The 20,062-nt window shown below is 39.0% G+C and overlaps 1 protein-coding gene across 1 annotated transcript in view; it reads right to left on the minus strand.

The window, feature by feature from the left end:
• The window catches only part of SLC44A5 (solute carrier family 44 member 5), a 398,499-nt gene that overhangs the window by 206,508 nt on the left and 171,929 nt on the right, over positions 1-20,062 (minus strand). The window contains exon 2 of the mRNA XM_059376880.1: positions 9,735-9,773. Within this exon, the coding sequence (XP_059232863.1) occupies positions 9,735-9,773 (39 nt within the window). The remainder of the gene's footprint in view (positions 1-9,734; positions 9,774-20,062) is intronic.

Below are 20,062 nucleotides of genomic sequence, written 5' to 3' on the forward strand. Positions count from 1 at the left end.
CAAACCCTTTAATTATTATATAGTGCCCTCCTTCATTTCTTATTACAGTCTTTGGTTTAAAATCCAATTTATCTGATATAAGTATGTCTACTCTAGCTTTCTTTTGATGTCCATTATCATGATAAATTTTTCTCCACCTCCTCACTTTCAACCTAGAGGCATCTTTGGGTCAAAACTGAGGATCTTGTAAGCAGCATATTGATGGGTTTTGGGTTTTTATCCATTCTGATACATGTCTTTTGATTGGAGCATTTAATCCATTTACATTCAGAGTAATTACTGAAAGATATGAATTTAGTGCCATTGTGTTACCTTTAAAGTTGTTGTTCCTGTAGATTGTGTCTGTTCCTTTCTAATATTTGTTGCTTTTGGTTTCTTTCCACTCAAGGGTCCCTTTTAATATCTCTTGCAAAGCTGATTTAGTGTTCACAAACTCCTTTAGTTTTTGCTTATCTTGGAAAGTCTGTATCTTTCCTCTTATTCTGAATGACAGCCTTGCTGGATAAAGTATTCTTGGCTGCACAATTTCCCCAATTATCATGTTAAAATTCCCTTCCACTCCTTTCTGACTTTCCAGGTCTCTGAGGACAGGATTGCTGCTAACCTTATGTGTCTACCCTTGTAGGTTAAGTATCTTTCATCCCTAGCTGTTTTCAGAATTCTCACCTCATCTTTGTATTTTGTGAGTTTCACTATGATATGCCATGGTGTTGCCTGTTTTAGTTGATTTTGATAGGAGTTCCCTGTGCTCCTTGGACTTGAATGTCTGTTTCCTTCCCCCAATTAGGGAAGATCTCAGCTATAATTTGTTCAAATAAGCCTTCTGTCCCTTTTTCCTACTCTTCTTCTTCTTGGACTCTTATGATATGGATATTGCTTTATGGAATTGCTGAGTTCCCCTTCTCTACCTTCATCCACCCCTCATCTACCTTCATGATCTAATAGTTTTCTTACCCTCTTCTTTTCAGCTTCATTATTTTCTATAATTATATCTTCTATATCACCTATCTTCTCTGCTTCTTCAATCTTCATTGTCATTATATCCAGTCAGTTTGCATCTCAGTTATAGCATTTTTAAATTTCAGCCTGACAATGTTTAGGTCCTTTATCTCTGCAACAAGCATTTCTCTGATGTCTCTTGTGCTTTTCTCTCTCTCTTTTTTTAAAGATTTATTTATTTATTCTAGAGACAGAGAGAGAAAAAGGGAGGAGGGGCAGAGGAGGAGAGAGACTCGCCAATGTACTGATGCAAGGCCTGACCCCACAACCCATGAATCATGACCTGAGCCAAAACCAAGAGTCAGATGCTTAACCAACTAAGCCACCCAGGCACCCCAACTTCTATGCTTTTTTTCAAGTCCAGTTAGTAGTCTTATGACTGTTGTTCTAAATTCTTACTCAGATATACTGCTTTTATCTATTTTGAGCAAGTCCCTGGCTGTGATTTCTTCTTGAATGTTCTTTTGGGGGAGTTCCTCCATCTTGTCATTTTGGCTAAGTTTTTATCTTTTGCATGTTATGAAAACTTGTTATGTTCCCTGCACCGAGAGTAATGGTATATTAAAAAGTGGTCATACACTGTCCAGGACCTGACACTTCAGGAAGTGTCTCTGGTGTATGCTGTGAGCACTCTGCTGTTGTATTTTTGCTGCTTTTTCTCACTGGTCACTCCTCTGGAGATTCCCCCCTTTTGTGCAGTGGGGAGTGTCTGGACCTCTAGCTAGGTGTGTTTAGCTTTATTTGTTGAAATTAGGCCAGAGAGAAAAGAAAAGAAAAGGCTGATCCAAAATAGAGAGATAGAGAGAGAGAAAAGGGAAAGAAATGAAAACCCAGAAGACTCCACCCCCAAACTATTAAAACTCATACGGCAATTCAGTAACGTGGCAGGATACAAAGTCAATGTACAGAAATCAGTGGCTTTCTTATACACTAACAATGAAAATACAGAAAGGGAAATTAGAGAATTGATTCCATTTACTATAGCACCAAGAACCATAAGATTCCTGGGAATAAACCTAACCAAAGAGGTAAAGGATCTGTACTCGAGGATCTATAGAACGCTCATGAAAGAAACTGAAGAAGACACAAAAAGATGGAAGACCATTCCATGCTCTTGGATTGGAAGAATAAACATTGCTAAAATGTCTATACTGCCTAGAGCAATCTATACTTTTAATGCCATTCCAATCAAAATTCCACCGGTATTTATCAAAGAGCTGGAGCAAATAATCCTAAAATTTGTATGAGATCAGAAGAGACCCCAAATTGCTACAGAAATGTTGAAAAACAAAAATAAAACTGGGGGCATCACGTTACTGATTTCAAGCTTTACTACAAAGCTGTGATCACCAAGACAGCATGATACTGGCATAAAAACAGACACATAGACCAGTGGAACAGAGTAGAGAGCCCAGATATGTACCCTCAACTCTATGGTCAAATAATCTTCAACAAAACAGGAAAAAATATACAGTGGAAAAAAGACAGTCTCTTCAATAAATGGTGCTGGGAAAACTGGACAGCTATATGTAGAAGAATGAAACTCGACTATTCTCTTACACTGTACACAAAGATAAACTCAAAATGGATAAAAGACCTCAATGTGAGGCAGGAATCCATCAGAATTCTAGAGGAGAACATAGGCAGTAACCTCTTCGATATCAGCCACAGCAACTTCTTTCAAGATATGTCTCCAAAGGCAAAGGAAACAAAAGAAAACATGAACTTTTGGGACTTCATCAAGATCAAAACCTTCTGCACAGCAAAGGAAACAGTCAACAAAACAAAGAGGCAACCCACGGAATGGGAGAAGATATTCACAAATGACAGTACAGACAAAGGCTGATATCCAGGATCTACAAAGAACTTCTTAAACTCAACACACACAAAACAGATAATCATGTCAAAAAATGACAGAAGATATGAACAGACACTTCTTCAATGAAGACATACAAATGGCTAACAGGTTCATGAAAAAATGTTCAAATGTTCAAAAAAATGTTCATCATTAGCCATCAGGGAAATTCAAATTAAAACCACATTGAGATACCACCTTACACCAGTTAGAATGGCCAAAATTAGCAAGACAGTAAACAACAAGTGTTGGAAGGGATGTGGAAAAAGGGGAACCCTCTTACACTGTTGGTGGGAATCCAAGTTGGTGCAGCCACTTTGGAGAACAGTGTGGAGATTCCTCAAGAAATTAAAAATAGAGCTTCCGTATGACCCTGCAATTGCACTACTGGGTATTTACCCCAAAGATACAGATGTCGTGAAAAGAAAGGCCATCTGTACCCCAATGTTTATAGCAGCAATGGCCACAGTTGACAAACTGTGAAAAGAACCAAGATACCCTTTAATGGACGAATGGATAAGGAAGATGTGGTTCATATACACTATGGAGTATTATGCCTCCATCAGAAAGGATGAATACCCAACTTTTGTATCAACATGGATGGGACTGGAAAAGATTATGCTGAGTGAAATAAGTCAAGCAGAGACAGTCAATTATCATATGGTTTCACTTATTTGTTGTGCATAACAAATAACATGGAGGACATGGGGAGATGGAGAGGAGAAGGGAGTTGAGGGAAATTGGAAGGGGAGATGAACCATGAGATACTATGGACTATGAAAAACAATCTGAGGGTTTTAAACCTCAGATTGGGGGGTGGGACGTTGGGGAGCCAGGTGATGGGTATTAAGGAGGGCACGGATTGCATGGAGCACTGGGTGTGGTGCATAAACAATGAATTCTGTTACACTGAAAAGAAATAAATAAAAAAATAATAATAACAAATTTTTTTAAAAAACCCAAAGCTACAATTAAAAAAAAAACTATAAGCTGATTCCAAATAAAAAGGGAAAAAAAACAAACAAAGAAAATAAAAGAAAGAAAACTGACCAAAAAAAAAGAGAAAAGGACATGAAAAAATAAGCTAACAAACAAGGAAAAAACTGTAAGCCTGATTCCAAAGGAAGGAAGAAGGAGAAGGAGGAGGAGGAGAAGAAAAATACAGCTTCATCCCATTTCTACCAGAACTCCAGGTCAGCCTTTGAAGCACTGAATGTTCAGTAGACTTGGTACATGCAGTATGCTATCTGTGCTAGTCTTCTGAGGAGGAAAGGCCCTCTGTGCTGGCTCAGAGTCAGTTCTGCCCTAGTAAATATGCCCTTCCCAGGCACAGGGTTTGGTGTAAGCAGCTTCCACCTCCACTGGGGGCTACTGTGTTTGTAGTTCTCTGAAGTCCTACCATGTTGGTGGTGAAGGGAAAATAGAGCCATCTGACCCTCATCCCTGGACAGGAGATCTCACACCCCCTGCAGTTCAGAAAGCCTTCACAGAAAAGCAAGGGCCGTCTGCACTCGTAGCACCACAGCTCTCTTGCATTTTATTTTTGGCATACAGCTAGGTTTCAAAACTCCAAATCCTAAAGGACTGGGCACCACATGGATCCACTCCTTCTTCTGGAGTAGAGGCTCCCCACCATGCTGTCCTAGTGTCCTTTGTCCCAAAAAACAATCCCATGCCTGCACAGTGCACAGAATGTACTTTGCAACACCAGGAAAAGCACCAATCAAGTTATTCACCCTGTGCAGGCACCACGGTCCCCTACCCCTGAAAGGCCATTTGCTAGTGCCTACAGGGTTTTTTGTCCTTGGAGAGACTAATGCTTTCTCCCAGTGTGACCCAGAAGACCTCTACACCACTTTGTGCATTCTCTGGCTGGCACCCTCCTCCCCAGGAGCATGAGCCACAGCTCCGCTCCACTGAAAGTCACACACTTGTGATACACAGATCTCCTCACTCACCAGTCTGCAGTGTGGGGAGATTTTCTTGTGCAGACCCAAAAGAGAGAGGACACTCTCTCAACCCCTCTCACTTTCTCTCTCTTTTCTCTCCCTGCAGAAAGGGCTCCCTTCCTTCTGCAGCATGAGTTTTTCTCTCCCCCAACTCCCTTCCATGCACTCACATACTCCCTTCAAATCATGGAGATCCTGTTTCCAAAACTCTTATCGATTTCCTGGGTGTTCTAAGTGATCTGACTACAATACAGCTGTGACAGGTGTGTTTGACAGCTGTGTGTGACAGCTGTGTTGAGCTGTGTTGAGGAAAGCCCTGGGTCCCCCACTTCTCTGCCATCTTAATTCTCCCTATGTTGTACCCCAACTTTATCCATTTTTAATAATTTTGAAGAGTAGGCAGGCAAAATCCAAACCATTTCAAGAATTATTAATGAGAGATATACACATTGCACCTACTTAAAGCAAACTATCTAAAGCTAAAATGAAGGGTGTCCTATTTAACAGTGTAAGGAGACCATATATTTTTATCAATTCCTTCTTCTAAGAGCTTTTGTTCACACAAATGTAGAATACTTGATTGCGATATTTTGTGCCAAGAGGCAGTCAACACTATCTAGAGGGAGAAAGTCAGCTTGGATTGCCAGGGGGAAATAAAAGCTTCAAGGTATGTAAAGAGCTCTTTCCCAGGAAATGAGAAGTCAACTTTACATGTTTTGCCTAAAAAAGAAATGTGTCCTTTTTCTTAAGTTTACATTTGTTCCCCTCAAGATCCCTCTAGGCTCTCTGGAATTTGTACTTGGAGTCAACCTTGTTTTAAGAGTAATTTTCAATTGTTACAGCTCTATCTAACACTGATAGTCTAAAAGAAAAAATAAGGAGCAATTAAGATTAAAGCTGGTATTTTAACCCTGGCATTTTGACCCTGAAGACAGTTAGCACAAAATACAACTTGACCCAAGTAAAATTAGATTAAGTGGAAATTATAATGACAAAATAAAACTATCAATGCTAAAAATATATATATAGTGAAGCATTTTTCTTTTTTAATAAAAAATAGTTTGGGGGCGCCTGGGTGGCTCAGTGGGTTAAGCCTTTGCCTTCGGCTCAGGTCATGATCTCAGGATCCTGGGATCAAGCCCCACATTGGGCTCTCCGCTCAGCAGGGAGCCTGCTTCCTCCCCTCTCTCTCTGCTCTGCCTCTCTGCCTACTTCTGATCCCTCTCTCTGTCAAATAAATAAATAAATAACCTTAAAAAAATAGTTTGAAGAATCACATATTATTAATAACAATAAAAACTGCAAAAATTGACTTCAGAAGTAATTTAATTTTTAGAGTAGTAATTAACAAAAAATAAACTAAGTAAAACATAAGGTAAAAATTTTATTGATCAAAAATCAATAGAAGAATCATATCATCTTATAAAAATTTGATGTGGAAAAACTGAATTGGAACCACAAAAATATTTAATAAAGTTGATGAACCTTAATGTGGATAAAAACATAATCAATGAATCAAGTCTTTATTTTAAAATTGACACAGAAAATATGGTAGTCTAATTAAAATAATCCTGGTAGAATAAAAAAGGATAGAGCCATAAATAGTTTAACACTGTTATACAAAAAAATTAAGGAATCAAGTTAACTAATAGAGTTTACTCTGCCCATCAAATAAAAGAATAGTTTACTGACTCCAATTCATTAATGTTAGTATAAATCAGATTTAAATGTTGGTGTACAGAAACAGCCAAAATATCCTCAGGTTTAAACTGGGTCAAAATGTCAGAAGCAAATTACAGGGGTCAAAAAGGCAAGGCCAAAATAGCCAATATCCAAAATAGTGCACTGTCCACTGGGCTAATATATTTGCTCTAATGATTGCTCCATTTATGTACTAAGAATTTTAAAACTGACTAAATTGGTACATTAAATAAAGTGTAATTTCATATATTATGAACAAATACATATAATATGTAAAATTTATATATTATATAATATATATTATATGTTATATAAATGGATTCTTCTGTGGAGAATGGATTTATGTTAAAGAAAGCATAACTGTATTTAGGGCAATAACTAAAGCATAAAAACCATTGAGGAGGCTATTGTAAGTATCTAAATACAAAGCACAGTTGTTAGAATGAAGTCTTACAGTGGAGATGGTATGACGAGAGAACGGGGGATGGAAGACAGGCAGATGGATCTGGTGCACTGTCAAGCTGAATTAATGATTCTGGAGCAAGATAGAGCAATCAAGGCCAGCCATATAAATTTAGAAGTAAGCAGTTTGTTTATGGTCTTTAAACTATGGGACAAGACGAAATCACCCAGAACACCAAAAGAGAAAATGTACCTGGTATTCTCCAACGTTCAGACTCTAAACGTTAGAGATTGAGCAAAGGAAGAGGACACATCAGAGAGAAAGGAGGGAAACCAGAAGAGTGTGGCTCTCTGGTTTCTGTGGCTTCCTTCATGAAAGGAGAAGAAAATATTACAAAAAAGAGAGTGGCAACATGTGCTGAAGGAGAATAAGGTGAGAAAGAGAATAATTCTCCACTGGAGGAGCAAGAGAGATGTTCTCAGAAATATATAAAAAGGTGTTTCCCAGAAGTAGCGCAGATACAGTTCCAGTTGGTGTCGGGTAATGAGAGGATAGGAGGGAAGAAAGTGGAGGAGTCAGTCCCTGAAGACAACATTAATGGGAAGTTTCCTTCTTTCTTCCCTCCTTCTTTCTTTAAAGATTTTATTTTTTTATTTGACAGAGAGAGAGAGACAGTGAGACAGGGAACACAAGTAGGAGGAGTGGGAAAGGGAGAAGCAGGCTTCCCACTGAGCAGAGAACCCTATGTGGGGCTCAATCCCCGGATCCTTAGGACCATGACCTGAGCTGAAGGCAGACACTTAACGACTGAGCCACCTAGGAGTTTCTATGAGAAAAAGCAAAGAAATAGAATGGTAGGTGGAAGATGGTAAGAGGGTCAATGGAGGCCTCGCCAGTTTTTTTCACAGAGCTGGTCATTAGGCATGTTTGTATGCCGGTGGGAACGGTGGCAGAGGGACAAGGGACGATTTTACAGAAAGGCCCTCAAGGAGCTACTAGCCTCAAGAGGACAAGAGTTCCTCTTCCTTGTGAGATCAGAGCAGGTGGAGCCCTTGGTACAAAGTCACCAACTTCTCTGGCTCCCAGCTTTTTTTGGAAGAGGAGGCTGCTGAAGAATATTTCCTATGGGCTAACCTCAACAGTATTCCAATTCTCCCACGCTCACTTACATTATTAAATACAGTTAAGCTTTCTTTAACATAAGACTCTTCAAAAGAAGTGTAAATGTTGAGTGAACAGGTCAAAGAGAAAAGACCAAAAATGACATCCAATACACCTGCCATGCCTATTCATCCACTCACCCCCAACTCCTGGGTATAACACTCTTAGGATCTGGAGGTGTTTCCTCTAATATAGCTGCACTTCCAGAGCTTGCAAAACCAACAGTTCCTCCTGGCCCATGGTTCAGCAGTGAATCTCCCAGATATATCTTCTCTCCGAGGAATGGAAATTGCAAAGGGTCTCAAGGCAATATTCTACATTGGAGTTTTCCCCTTTCTTTGAAAACTCCTGTTCATCCCAGCAGAAGCAGTGCTCTAGGGTCCTTCTCTCCTTGGTCTATTATATCAGAAGTGGAGGCTTATTCTTCTTTGGCCCATTTAGCTCAAGAATTTTGTCAAAAAAATGATAATTTCACTATAGTCCCAATTACTATATCCTCATTAATACAAGGTTTATGAATGAAAATATAACTGATCATATTGAGCAGTAAAACATCATTTTGAATCATGATACATTTGGAGTTAAAACAACTCACTCACAGATTTCTGATAGCCCAAAAGACTTGGCTTCTATTTTTTCCAAAATAGGAAAAAAAAGTACTTGCTTGTATATTTTCCACCCCAAGTTTAGAAAAACACAAATGGAAATTTATAAAACAGCCTCTACAAATGACTATTTTTTTACCTACCTTCCCATCTTACAGGATCATATGTGATCAAATAAAATCTGTGAGAAGGAACTTTGAAGACTATAAAATGCTATTATTCGTCTAAGAACAAACCTTAGAATATCTGCCTAGGTACAATGAAACCTAACAAGCATCAATAAAGAGGCTTTGAGAATAGAGATAGGAAAGTGCATATGTGATAACCCTTTCAGTTGAGGATTTGGGGTCCAAGTACTGTTGGAAGTCACAGGGGAAAACTACTTATTTATATATCTCGGGAATGAGAGCACATCAAGGAAGAACAACTCTTGAAACCAGTGCCTGCTCAAACTTTCATTTGTACATGAATGACTTGAGGAACTTGTGAAAATGTAGATTCTTATTCTGTAAGACTAGGTTGGGGCCCAAGATTCTGCCTTTCTAGAAGTGCTCAGAGGTAATGCCCCTGCTTTGGTCCACAGACCATATTTTGCATAGCAAGACTCAACTCTCTGGGGTTAGCTGAGGAATGAGGCAGGTGTCCCAAAAAGAGGACTGGGTAAGATACAGTGTCATGAAACAGCCAAGAAGCCTGACAAGACATCTTTGTTAGAAAGGGAGATTTAAATAAGACACATGGGTCAGGGTCATAAGCTGGGATTCACGGATGGGAAGAAAGCAAGATATGGGGGTTGCCTGGGTTAATGAAGCATCAAGAGCTATATGATGTTCTTTCTGAAGGATATTTTTTTTTAATAACTCTAATGAGAGGAAATCCCTTCAGAAAGAAGAAATCAGCCTCTTGAAAAAAGGACCAAACATGCCATCAGCAATTGATCTTTACCAGCCAAATATTTAAGTGTTCCTAGATTTTGAAGGAATTATGTATTTCTTAAATGATGGACTGTCATGAAGAATTCTTAGACTAACTTATCACTTAACACTCAGACTATGACTTACCATAGGTCTCAACGTCTAAGGAAGTGTCTGGTTGTTCTTCTAGGAAAAAACACAAGGGCAAAGAAATCTTTATTTGTAGGGACTGGTGATTCTGAAGCTCCATACCCATCTCTCTCTGACATAAAAATTCTAGTTCTTAGACTTTAACACACAGAATAATATAAGGTCAGTCGGACTAGCTGAACATATATTCAATACCCAAAGTCACTAATCATGAGCATTTAATCTTAGGAAGTCCAAGAAAAGTTGCACGAAGGTACTGAAGGTAAGAAGTTTGAGGTGGAGGAATAAAACTTCCACTTTCATCCACGCCCTGTACAGGGCGATATGCACAGTCTCGGGAAATTCAGCACCAAGAAATAAGATGCTTTGTTTACTTTCACTTTATGTTCATGCTTTCACCTCAGAAGATGTATTAGTCATGAAAAACTTAACATGCATTAAATACTCTCAATTACATGCAGAATTGTAAGTACAGGCTAGAGAAAAAAGATGTAACTGGAATTCTGCAGCCAAATTGCATGTGACCTTTTGCTTTAACAGTAGCTTGCACATGGTAACTAGTAACACAACTGGTTCAATTTGGAAGATACAATTTATGGGTTTTGGGGGGGAAGGGAGGTGGCTATGGCAAGTTCCATAATGAACAATGATAGCACACTAAGGTTTTACTGCCCAAATAATCCCACACATGTGTGAAACAAAAACATTAATACTTTCTATGAACACTCCACTCTCTGGTACTTTAACACACTTGTGAAGTCTTTAAAAAAAATTCCCACTATAGAGCCAATAGCAGAAATTACAACACATAGTCTAAGCATGGATGCTTCTCATCAATCTAACAATAGAAAATCATGGAGAGTCAGAATTGAGATAAAAACTCTAGGGAAGGTGAGCATTTGTAAACTGTGTTCCCTTAGGAAAGATTATGATAATTAAAATAGCAGCCAATTTTTGAATACTTATTATGCACTAGGAGCCATGTTTCATTTACATATTTCTTTTAATATTCACAGCATCCCTTGCTGTAGTCATAATAATCAATTCTCCTCTAAAACTGAAAAGCTGAGGTTCCCAGAGGCAATGTGAAACTTAGGGTCTAATCTTTGCGTGGAGTCACCACCCTGCTAGTAAGCAATGGATCTGAAATTCAAACAGGTTTGTGTAGCTCTTATGTCCACTCATAACCAGTACAGCTTCCAGCCTCTGATACTAGCAATGTATCACAAAAATAAAGATTATTCATAAAGTTTTTTACACTTCCCTCATCCCCCACCAGATCCCCTTTAAAATAGGAATTCTGGACCAGATTCATTAGGATGACAAGCATTATTTAATTTCCCAGGTTTGTCTCGGGGCATATAGGTTTCAGAGTTAACATCTGAAAAGCCAAATAAAGCCTCCCAAATGTGGTAAGAATGGCCATCTCTCACTGGTTTTATTAGACTTAAAAGCATGTATGTTCAAGGCTGAGTACTTGAGAGAGAAAATAAAATGTCAACATCCAGGATCAGCTGCTTTATTCCTATTCCTGGGCCCTAAGTAACTAGACTTGCCTTTCATATGCCAAAAATAATTTAAAGAACAAAAAATTTGAGGTTTGTAGCCATATCTTTTAAAAAATCACGTCACAGTGATTTTTGTGAATGGCCCAAGAGTACACTGTTCTAATCAAGTGCTAGCTCATACGATAAGTGCTTAGCCTCTGCCTCAAGCTCCTGACTGATCTTCCCTAACTTCTCCAGTTATAGACACCAATGAACTCCACCTGCAGACTCAGGGTCATTGCAATCAGTGCTGGGTAGGGCAGGAAGCAGATCAGTAATCTCAGTCCCAGTAGTTGAAGGAGAAGGAAACTGGCTACTCAGTGTAATAAAGGTGCTTTACAGACATAGTTAAATCCTCTGTGGCTGTACACTAGGAGTGTAATTACTCCCATTTTCAGATAAGGAATGGAAAAACAGAGTGTTGAAGATAACCAAGTTTGCATAGTCTTACTGTTTAAAAAAAAAGCAAGCAAACAAACAAAGCAGAACCTAGATGCTGGCCTCCCATTACCCAGACTGAATATCATACAATATAATTTTGACTCCTTCTGAGTTAAAAGATCCAAGTTCTCTCTCTCTTTCCATGTGATCATTTCATAAGATGGCTGAGCCAGCTTTCTATATAACATTTTATCTTTTTCAAAAGCTGTGAGAAAGTTGTGAGAACATTCATACATCATGAATGTATGTAGACATACATATAACTGCCTTATCATGCATAGACACACCAAAGTAGAATTATTTTGAACCTGGTAATTGTTGGGAAGACTGCAACCTCAAACGAGATGAGCTCCTGGATATGCATGCTGTTGCCTTCTTATATCTAGTGCGAGAGCATCAGCAAATAGCCTGAGAGGGGAACTATTGGCCTACACTTCCCAGTCTGATTGCTTTATCTTTTACCACCTTTATTCCCTTTAGTCTTTCTTGCTTGAAAGGTGCTTAGGGGGATAATGATAAAGTCTGGTTGGAGAAAGGGCTGGAGGAGGGAGTAGCAATGAGTGGAGCCAGGCTGGAAGTTGGTGAGAGTCATGTTCCTGCTGTGTCCGAGTCTGGAACATTACTAAAAAGAACTAGGGTGTCAGGGTGGCTCAGTCGGATAAAGGTCTGCCTCTTGATTTCATCTCAGGTCATGATCTCAGGGTCATAGGATAGAGCCCTGCATTGGGTGCTATGCTCAGCAGGGAGTCTACTGGGGATTCTCTCTCTCTCCCTCTCCCTTTACCTCTTCCTGCCCCTGCTCTCTCACACACACTTACACACACACACACACACTCTCTCTCTCTCTCTTTCTCAAATAAATAAATAAATCTTAAGAAGAAAAAGAGGAAGAAAGAAGAAGAACAAGAAGAGGAAGAACAAGAAGAACAAGAAGGAGGAGGGGGAGGAGGAGGGGGAGGAGGAGGGGGAGGAGGAGGAGGAGAAGAAGAACAACAACAAGAACACCAACAACAACCAGGAACCTAGTCCTGCATTCGAGCTCAGCATCACTAACAGTGAGTCAACCAGATATTATGTTTCTCCTGACTGGAGGCAATGGAGATCACTACAGCATACCTAGAATGTATTCTGGTACAAAAATGTTTGACAGGAATCCACCAATCACTTAGCCTTAAAACCTAACCTGCACCTTATAGGAAATATAGGAAATTAAAAAAACAATGTAAATGATACCCCTTGGAAGGAACCAAACCTATCCAGAAAGTGAGATATTCAGCAGGACAACTGGCAGGACAGGTCAGTATTAGGAGAGAAGGAGGCCTTGCTAATTAGATTAGAGACTTGCGGGACATAACCATCAGATACAAGGTTTGTCCCTGGATTTGATCCTGATTTGGACAAAATGTTATAAAGACATCCATGGGGAACAATTGGGGAAATCTGAACATAGAATGAATATTAGATAAAATTGACATTTGTTGAACTGGAAAAGTGGAAACTGTCTGCCAAAAGAAAGCAGGTAGCAAACAACACATAAAGCAAATTCTTATAAAAAATACTACAGATCTGGAAGGAAATATGAGAAAGGTTGTATACAGTGGTGATTGTATCTGTAGTACTTTATTTAATTTTACTTTGATATATTTTTTAAATTTCTACAATATGCATAAAGCTGCTTTTATAGCAATAAAAACATTTTAATTTAAAAAAGAACTAGGTATTTACATGGAAGTGCATGGTCCCTCCCACAGAGCTGGTTTTTTAATATGCATAATATACATTTAGTCAGTAGATAATCAAGAATAAAACCCAAAGGCTGACCTTAATTTCTGTCCATATCCTGGGTTTTAAGTACTAGGAATGAGTCCCAGTATTTATGCAGCCTTAGCATTTCTGCTAGCTGCCTCTGGTTACCCACTGTGTCAGGCCCATCAAATGGAGAACTTGGGCTTCTGCCTTGGATTCTTACCCCAAATCTCATTTCTTTTCCTGAACTCACGTGGCTGGCTTTGGCCCTGAGGTTCTGCCTAACTTCTGCCAGCCCTGGATCCTGTTCTCCGTACACCAACTCTTTGGCTTGGATAGGTCTGAATATAAAAAAATGCTCAGAGTCACAGTGCTGCCATTTCTCTGAATTTCCAGCACCTTCTGGTAGCTGGAACCTTCACTACTGTGTCCTGCCTGTCAACCTCTGGTGCAATTGCCTACTCAAACTTTACCCGAACTTGTCATACTCGGGAAACAGCAAGAAGCAAGGTGGCTGGCCATTGGCCATTCTGCTGACATCATTTCTCTCTCTGTCCTGGCTTCACTAATCCCTGCTACAGAGACCTGGCAGTCTGCAAACCCAAGACAGATGTGATACTAAGCCTGCACAATCTGAGAACGAGCCAGTCTTGCTGAAGGGGAGAGCTGGACCCATAGTGTGCACAACTATGCCCATAGGGTCATTATTTCTTCTCATTCTTAATTTAGTCATTCTAAATTCATTGACCTCTTATCTGCTATCAAATACTATGCTACTCACTGAGACTACATAGGTGACCAAAGGAATCCCTGCCCTGGAGTTATTTGTAATACATCAGGATGGAGACTTTAAGCAAATAAGTACACCAATAGTTATTTACTTCCAAATGGTATATGATAGGTGTTAAGAAGGACAAGAAAACAAAAACTTAAAGGATGAATTAGAGTTGGCATGATGGCCGGCAATCTTGACAAATGATACAGCATGGGCAAAGACCGTATGATAGGAAGGAGCTTGGCTACACAGGAGAGAATCAAAGCTGGCATGGCTAGAAGACAATGGGTCAGACGCTGGGAGAGGTGAGGTGGAGCTAGAGAAGCAGGAAGGAAGGCAAATGGGACCCCTGACTACCATGTAAAAGGCCCAGGTTGGGTCCCACTTAGACACCCTTATAGGAGTAATACTCGAGGTTGAGTTTATACTCAACTGAGTATCATCTGTAACCTTTTATGTCATCCAAAAGAAGAACTGCAGTTGAGTCTGAAAAGGTAACCATATTCTGGGTATCATGGTCAAGTACTGAAAACAAAATAAAAATCATTATCCTACTCATGAGTCACCTTATTTGCAGTTCTAGTAGCCACAATTTAAAGAAAATTATAGGGGAGTAAGGGAAGGCCCAGGGAAAGTCAAGAGAGAAAGGGCCAGAAAATGTAGTCCAGCATCTTTCACAAAAGATGATGGTACGGAAGAGGGCCAGGCCTGGGGGTCCCAGGCATCCCTCATAGGGACAGCCTTGGCAGGACAGGTACCACTGAAGTGGTACAGGCTAGGAGATAAAATGACAAAGGTCTATGAACTCAAAAGCAACACAAGGTTACAGAGTAGAGGAAATTAAGCACTTTCAGTAGTCAGAAATGGTATATGTTTTTATAGACTGTAGAAGGTTTGAAAACTCATAGCCTAAAAAAAAAGTACAATTCAGACCGATGAAATCAAGTTCTGCTTTCTGTTTGGCCACAGCTTAGTCAGAGAGACCCTCAGTCCCTCTGTGGCCTGTGTCACATTTGCTGTATCTGTCATCTAAGCTGTAAAATGGGACAGAGTGTCATCACGGGGCTGTTGTGAGAAATAACATGATACTCAAATGCTCACTACAGTGTCTGTCACATAACAGTCCGTGAATGTGAATACCTTTCCTTATAGAAATGGGAGCCCTGAAAGATGCTGGCACATGAGAATAAAATGGGTGGTAAGTTGTGATTAATAAAGAAGAAATTATTTTCCAAATCATTGATATTTCTTGAAATAATCTGAACTACGAAGGAAATTTAGGCACCTCAAAATGCCCACAGAAGTATCCCTTCTAAAACCACAGTATTTCATAGATGATCACTGATTTTTATATTTGGCAGGAGTCTCACACCACTCTTTTAAGAAACATGACCCAGACAATTTTGGCCCAAGGCTGTTTCAATGTTTACCCACTTGATGGCCCAGGGGCTTTTACCACTACGATGGACATCCTTCTCTGCATACATACATATATTTTCCAGGATTCTTGAACTCACTTTTTTTCACCTGTTCCTCCCTTTCAATCTTCCCCTCAATTAACTCAGCCTTGTTCCAGATATTCAGATATAATCTGTCCTACTTTTAAATTCTCTCTTAACAGATGTCTTGAATACTACAGTGTAAATTAGTGTAATGTGCTACATATTTTAGAATAAAACTGAATACTTTATCCATATTTGTAGTAACTACACTTTAACCCCCCCCCCCCAAAAAAAAGAAACCTAAAGCACAAATTCCTTGCAAAAGTTGTGGCATCCAAATAATATAGCTCAGACAAAGGGAAGTAAAGAATAGATTTGACAATAATTGTGCCATTTCTGAATTCATCATGCAATTACCTGCTATGCCTGTTTATGTCATGTCACATTTCCCAACATATACTATTGTCTCTTTTTATTTGTGATCTTTTTTTAAAAGCCAATCCCTCCACACCCCCCAAAAATGACCAAGTTCTTTGAATAAAGAAGATCCATATGATATCATCTCAAGCAATGTCATCCTAAATATAACCCTGCCTCTTGGATTCATCTCCTTTGTCCAGATCAACACTATCCTTTGAATGAGGAAAGGTGCAATTTCTTTCCATATCAGCTTCTGTAATATGTCATAGTGATGTATGGTGGAGCAGGTGAAGAAAGGAAAGGTAAATATTAAGTAGAAGACAGAATCTAAAAGCTTCATATAGAAACATAAATTTGAGGGGTGCCTGGGTGGCTTACCCGGTTAAGTATTCGACTCTTGATTTCACCTCAGTGTCGTGAGATCGAACCCTATGTTGGCCTCCATGGTCAGGGCAGAGTCTGCTGGGATTCTCTCTCCTCTCCTTCTGCCCCTTCCCCCCTGCCAACCTGTGCTCTCTCTTACTCTTTCTCTCAAATTAATAAATAAAATCTTTTAAAAAAATACAAACTTGAACATCTCAAGTCTATGAAAAATTAACACCATTGATTTTACAAATTTTTGCACTGTGTTTTGAGAGAGGGAGGTTGTAGAAATGGTGTTGTAATATTTATGTACTATTTTAAAATAAAATAGTTTTGTATGGTTTTTATTCATTCAACCAGAATTTATTGGGCACCTGTCCCATGCTAATAGAATAGCACTAGGCCCACAAAGAAATAGCAAGACCCTGCCTCTGCCTTTGAATAGTTTATGCTCCAGTGGGGATGAGAATTTTACTATATCTCTTCAGAAAGTGACAATATATAAGAGTCTCACCATTGTAAGATATGGGGAAGTTATAAGTGTCTGAAATATAGAAACTGGAAGTTAGCAACTTTGGAGGATTCAAATTGGACTATTGTCATAATGGTATAATCCATGTTTGAATGCTAGCATTCAAAGAATTATATCCACAGAATTATATTCACAGAATTATATCCAGGTTGACAAGACTAGAAAGCTTATTAGATAAAGAAATGGCATTCAAAAGAGATGAGATGCCCTTCAACAGACGAATGGATAAAGAAGACGTGGTCCATATATATAATAGGAACATCATGCCTCCATCAGAAAGGATGAATACCCAACTTCTGTACCAATATGGACAGGACTGGAGGAGATTATGCTGAGTGAAATAAGTCAAGCAGAGAAATTAAATTATCATATGGTTTCACTTACTTGTGGAGCATAAGGAATAACACAAAGGACATTAGGAGATGGAAAGGAAAAGTGAATTGGGAAAAATCAGAGGGGGAGATGAACCATGAGAGACTGTGGACTCTGAGAAACAAACTCTGGGTTTTGGGGTGGGGGTTGGGGCTTGGGTGAACCTGGTGGTGGGTATTAAGGAGGGCACATATTACATGGAGCACTGGGTGTGGTGCATAAACAATGAATATTGAAACACTGAAAAAATAAAATTAAAAAAAAAAAAAAAGGAAAATGAAGAGGGGGAACCAGAGGGGGAGATGAACCATGAGAGACTATGGACTCCGGGAAATAAATTGAAGGTTTTACAAGGGAGGGGGGTAGAGGGATGGGTGAGCCTGGTGATGGGTATTAAGGAGGGCATGGATTTCATGGGGCACTGGGTGTTCTATGCAAACAATGAATCATGGAACACTATATCAAAAACTAATGATATACTGTATGGTGACTAACATAAAAATAAATGAACAAAGAAATAAATAAATGGAATGGCATTAACAAACCAATTCATTCCATTCTATTACCTTAATCATCTTTAAAGAGGAAGAGGAAGGGGGTTTCAAGAGCAACAAAGCAGTCAGAGTAAAATTTGTCCACGAAGTAGGTTAAGCAAATTTGTCTGGTACCAAAATACTAGTCAATTCCCCAACCTTCAGGAGACATCTGAAGGTTGGTCTAAAGATCACTTCATATAGACTCATCAGCCCCTGGAGAATACCCAGTGATGCTTCCCCTTGTAAAGGTCAGAAGTAAAAACAAGGGCCATACTTCAGTCCAGATAGTGGACAAGGAAGAAAAAAGCACAAGTTGAATAGGCGTAAGCTACCAAGGATGTGATATATTGAATATAGGAAAAGACTAAACAGTCACAAAAAGAGAACGTGAGGGGTTCTTTCTTTGACAGTCATTAACCCATAACGGAATCCAATCACCACACACAGAGGGAACAAACCATGATCCTCAATGAGAAACAAGAAAACTCTAGTATGATCAGTTGGGGGTGGGGGGGAGGAAGGAGAAAAATAAAGACAAAGAAATACAGAGAGATCATTATATATGCACAGATATACTCTTAATAGGTCTTTTGGGGAATATTTTTCCATCTTTATTCTAAACAGCTGCCACACCACAATGTTGTATTTCATTGTTTTCATTGCCATGGGGTTTAGAATGTGTGCCAAAATACAATTGTTAGCTCAGTGTAGCCCATATCCTTAGATGGAAATATTCTCTGTTGGATGACAATTCACTATGATTTGTGAATTTTGCAAGATTTTTCATCTCAAATTCCAAATGAGTTCAGAATGACAGTTTTCAGCCTACCTTCAGTATTTAACTAAACTGAGCGTATTTTATTTACTAGGATTTGATGAAAAAAAAAAAACAGAACAAAAATGTAACATTTTACAATACTGTTCAAACACAGAGACATGTCATTTTTTATGCAATAGCATTGTAGTTTTATTTTACTTGACTATAAGTTCTTTTAGTGCAAACATTATGTCCTTTTATCTCTGTATCTCCCATACATAGTATAGTGCCAGGCACATCTCATATTCAACAAATAATGAATAGATAAGAATTAATTTCATTTAGGGAAGGGTGGATGAGTTGTGTTGCCGCATAGACTAAGGAGAACGGATTCATAACATGACTGCTTCCGTAACTACATCCGGAGCCCATTTCAAATATTTCAATCACAAGCCTAAACATGTCTCAGAATCCTTCTCAACACAGTCCTCCAGGCAGCTAGAGTCCACTACATCAAAGCTGGCTTTTAGAGTTAAATCTATTCCTATCACTGTAATAAAGGTCTCCATCAGCCAAGTCACAAGAAGGAAAGATTTTTCCAAATTTTCTCCTCTGGTATCAACATACATATTAACAATTCTAATAACTGTTATATCCATGAACATACTTTAGAATCTGTTATTCTGTCTTCTTCTTTCTCTCCTGCAAATTACTATGCACATTCGTAAGTCATGAGCAGACCACAGACCCAGCACAAGGCAGCTTTTGTTGATATCCTTGTCATAAGTAAAATAAATGTGCACACTTAGACAAGTACTATATTTAGAAAATTTGACATCAGTTTTTCTGTTATCTGAGATCTTACATATTTATTTAATGTCTGTCTAGATCACCATGGAATCACTAGTACCAGGGACATATGAAGTGCTTAAGAGTTATTTATTGATCAACTGCATAATAAAATTTTCAGGTCCTACGTCTTCCTTTTTCCCTACTGCAAACATTTACCATGCTGAGCACGAGTATTTGGGACAGTTTCTGCCTATTCTGACCCTCACAGAACAGGCCACAATAAAATGTCCTACCTATAAATTACAAATTTCACTCTAGCCAGGTCTCTAGGTTAATGTGATGCAAGTCCAGTGGTACATTTTTTAAGGACTCCCTTTTCCACTAGCAAGGTGGCAGGTTGATTGTGAGAATATCCTGTTCCCCATGCTAAGAACAAAAACAGAAACAAAAACCAGACCAAAAAAACATACAGCTAGGGATAAACAGAGTCCCAGACACCCTTCAGGAGCTGGGTGCACTTTCCTTAGCTTCCTATCTTATGTGGCCAGTCTTACTTTTCTTTCTTTACCTGTTGCCTTAGTGTCTTCTTTGTGCTCAATTTC

Source organism: Mustela nigripes, chromosome 14, assembly GCF_022355385.1.
Source record: "Mustela nigripes isolate SB6536 chromosome 14, MUSNIG.SB6536, whole genome shotgun sequence".
In the NCBI taxonomy this organism is placed as follows: Eukaryota; Metazoa; Chordata; class Mammalia; order Carnivora; family Mustelidae; genus Mustela; species Mustela nigripes.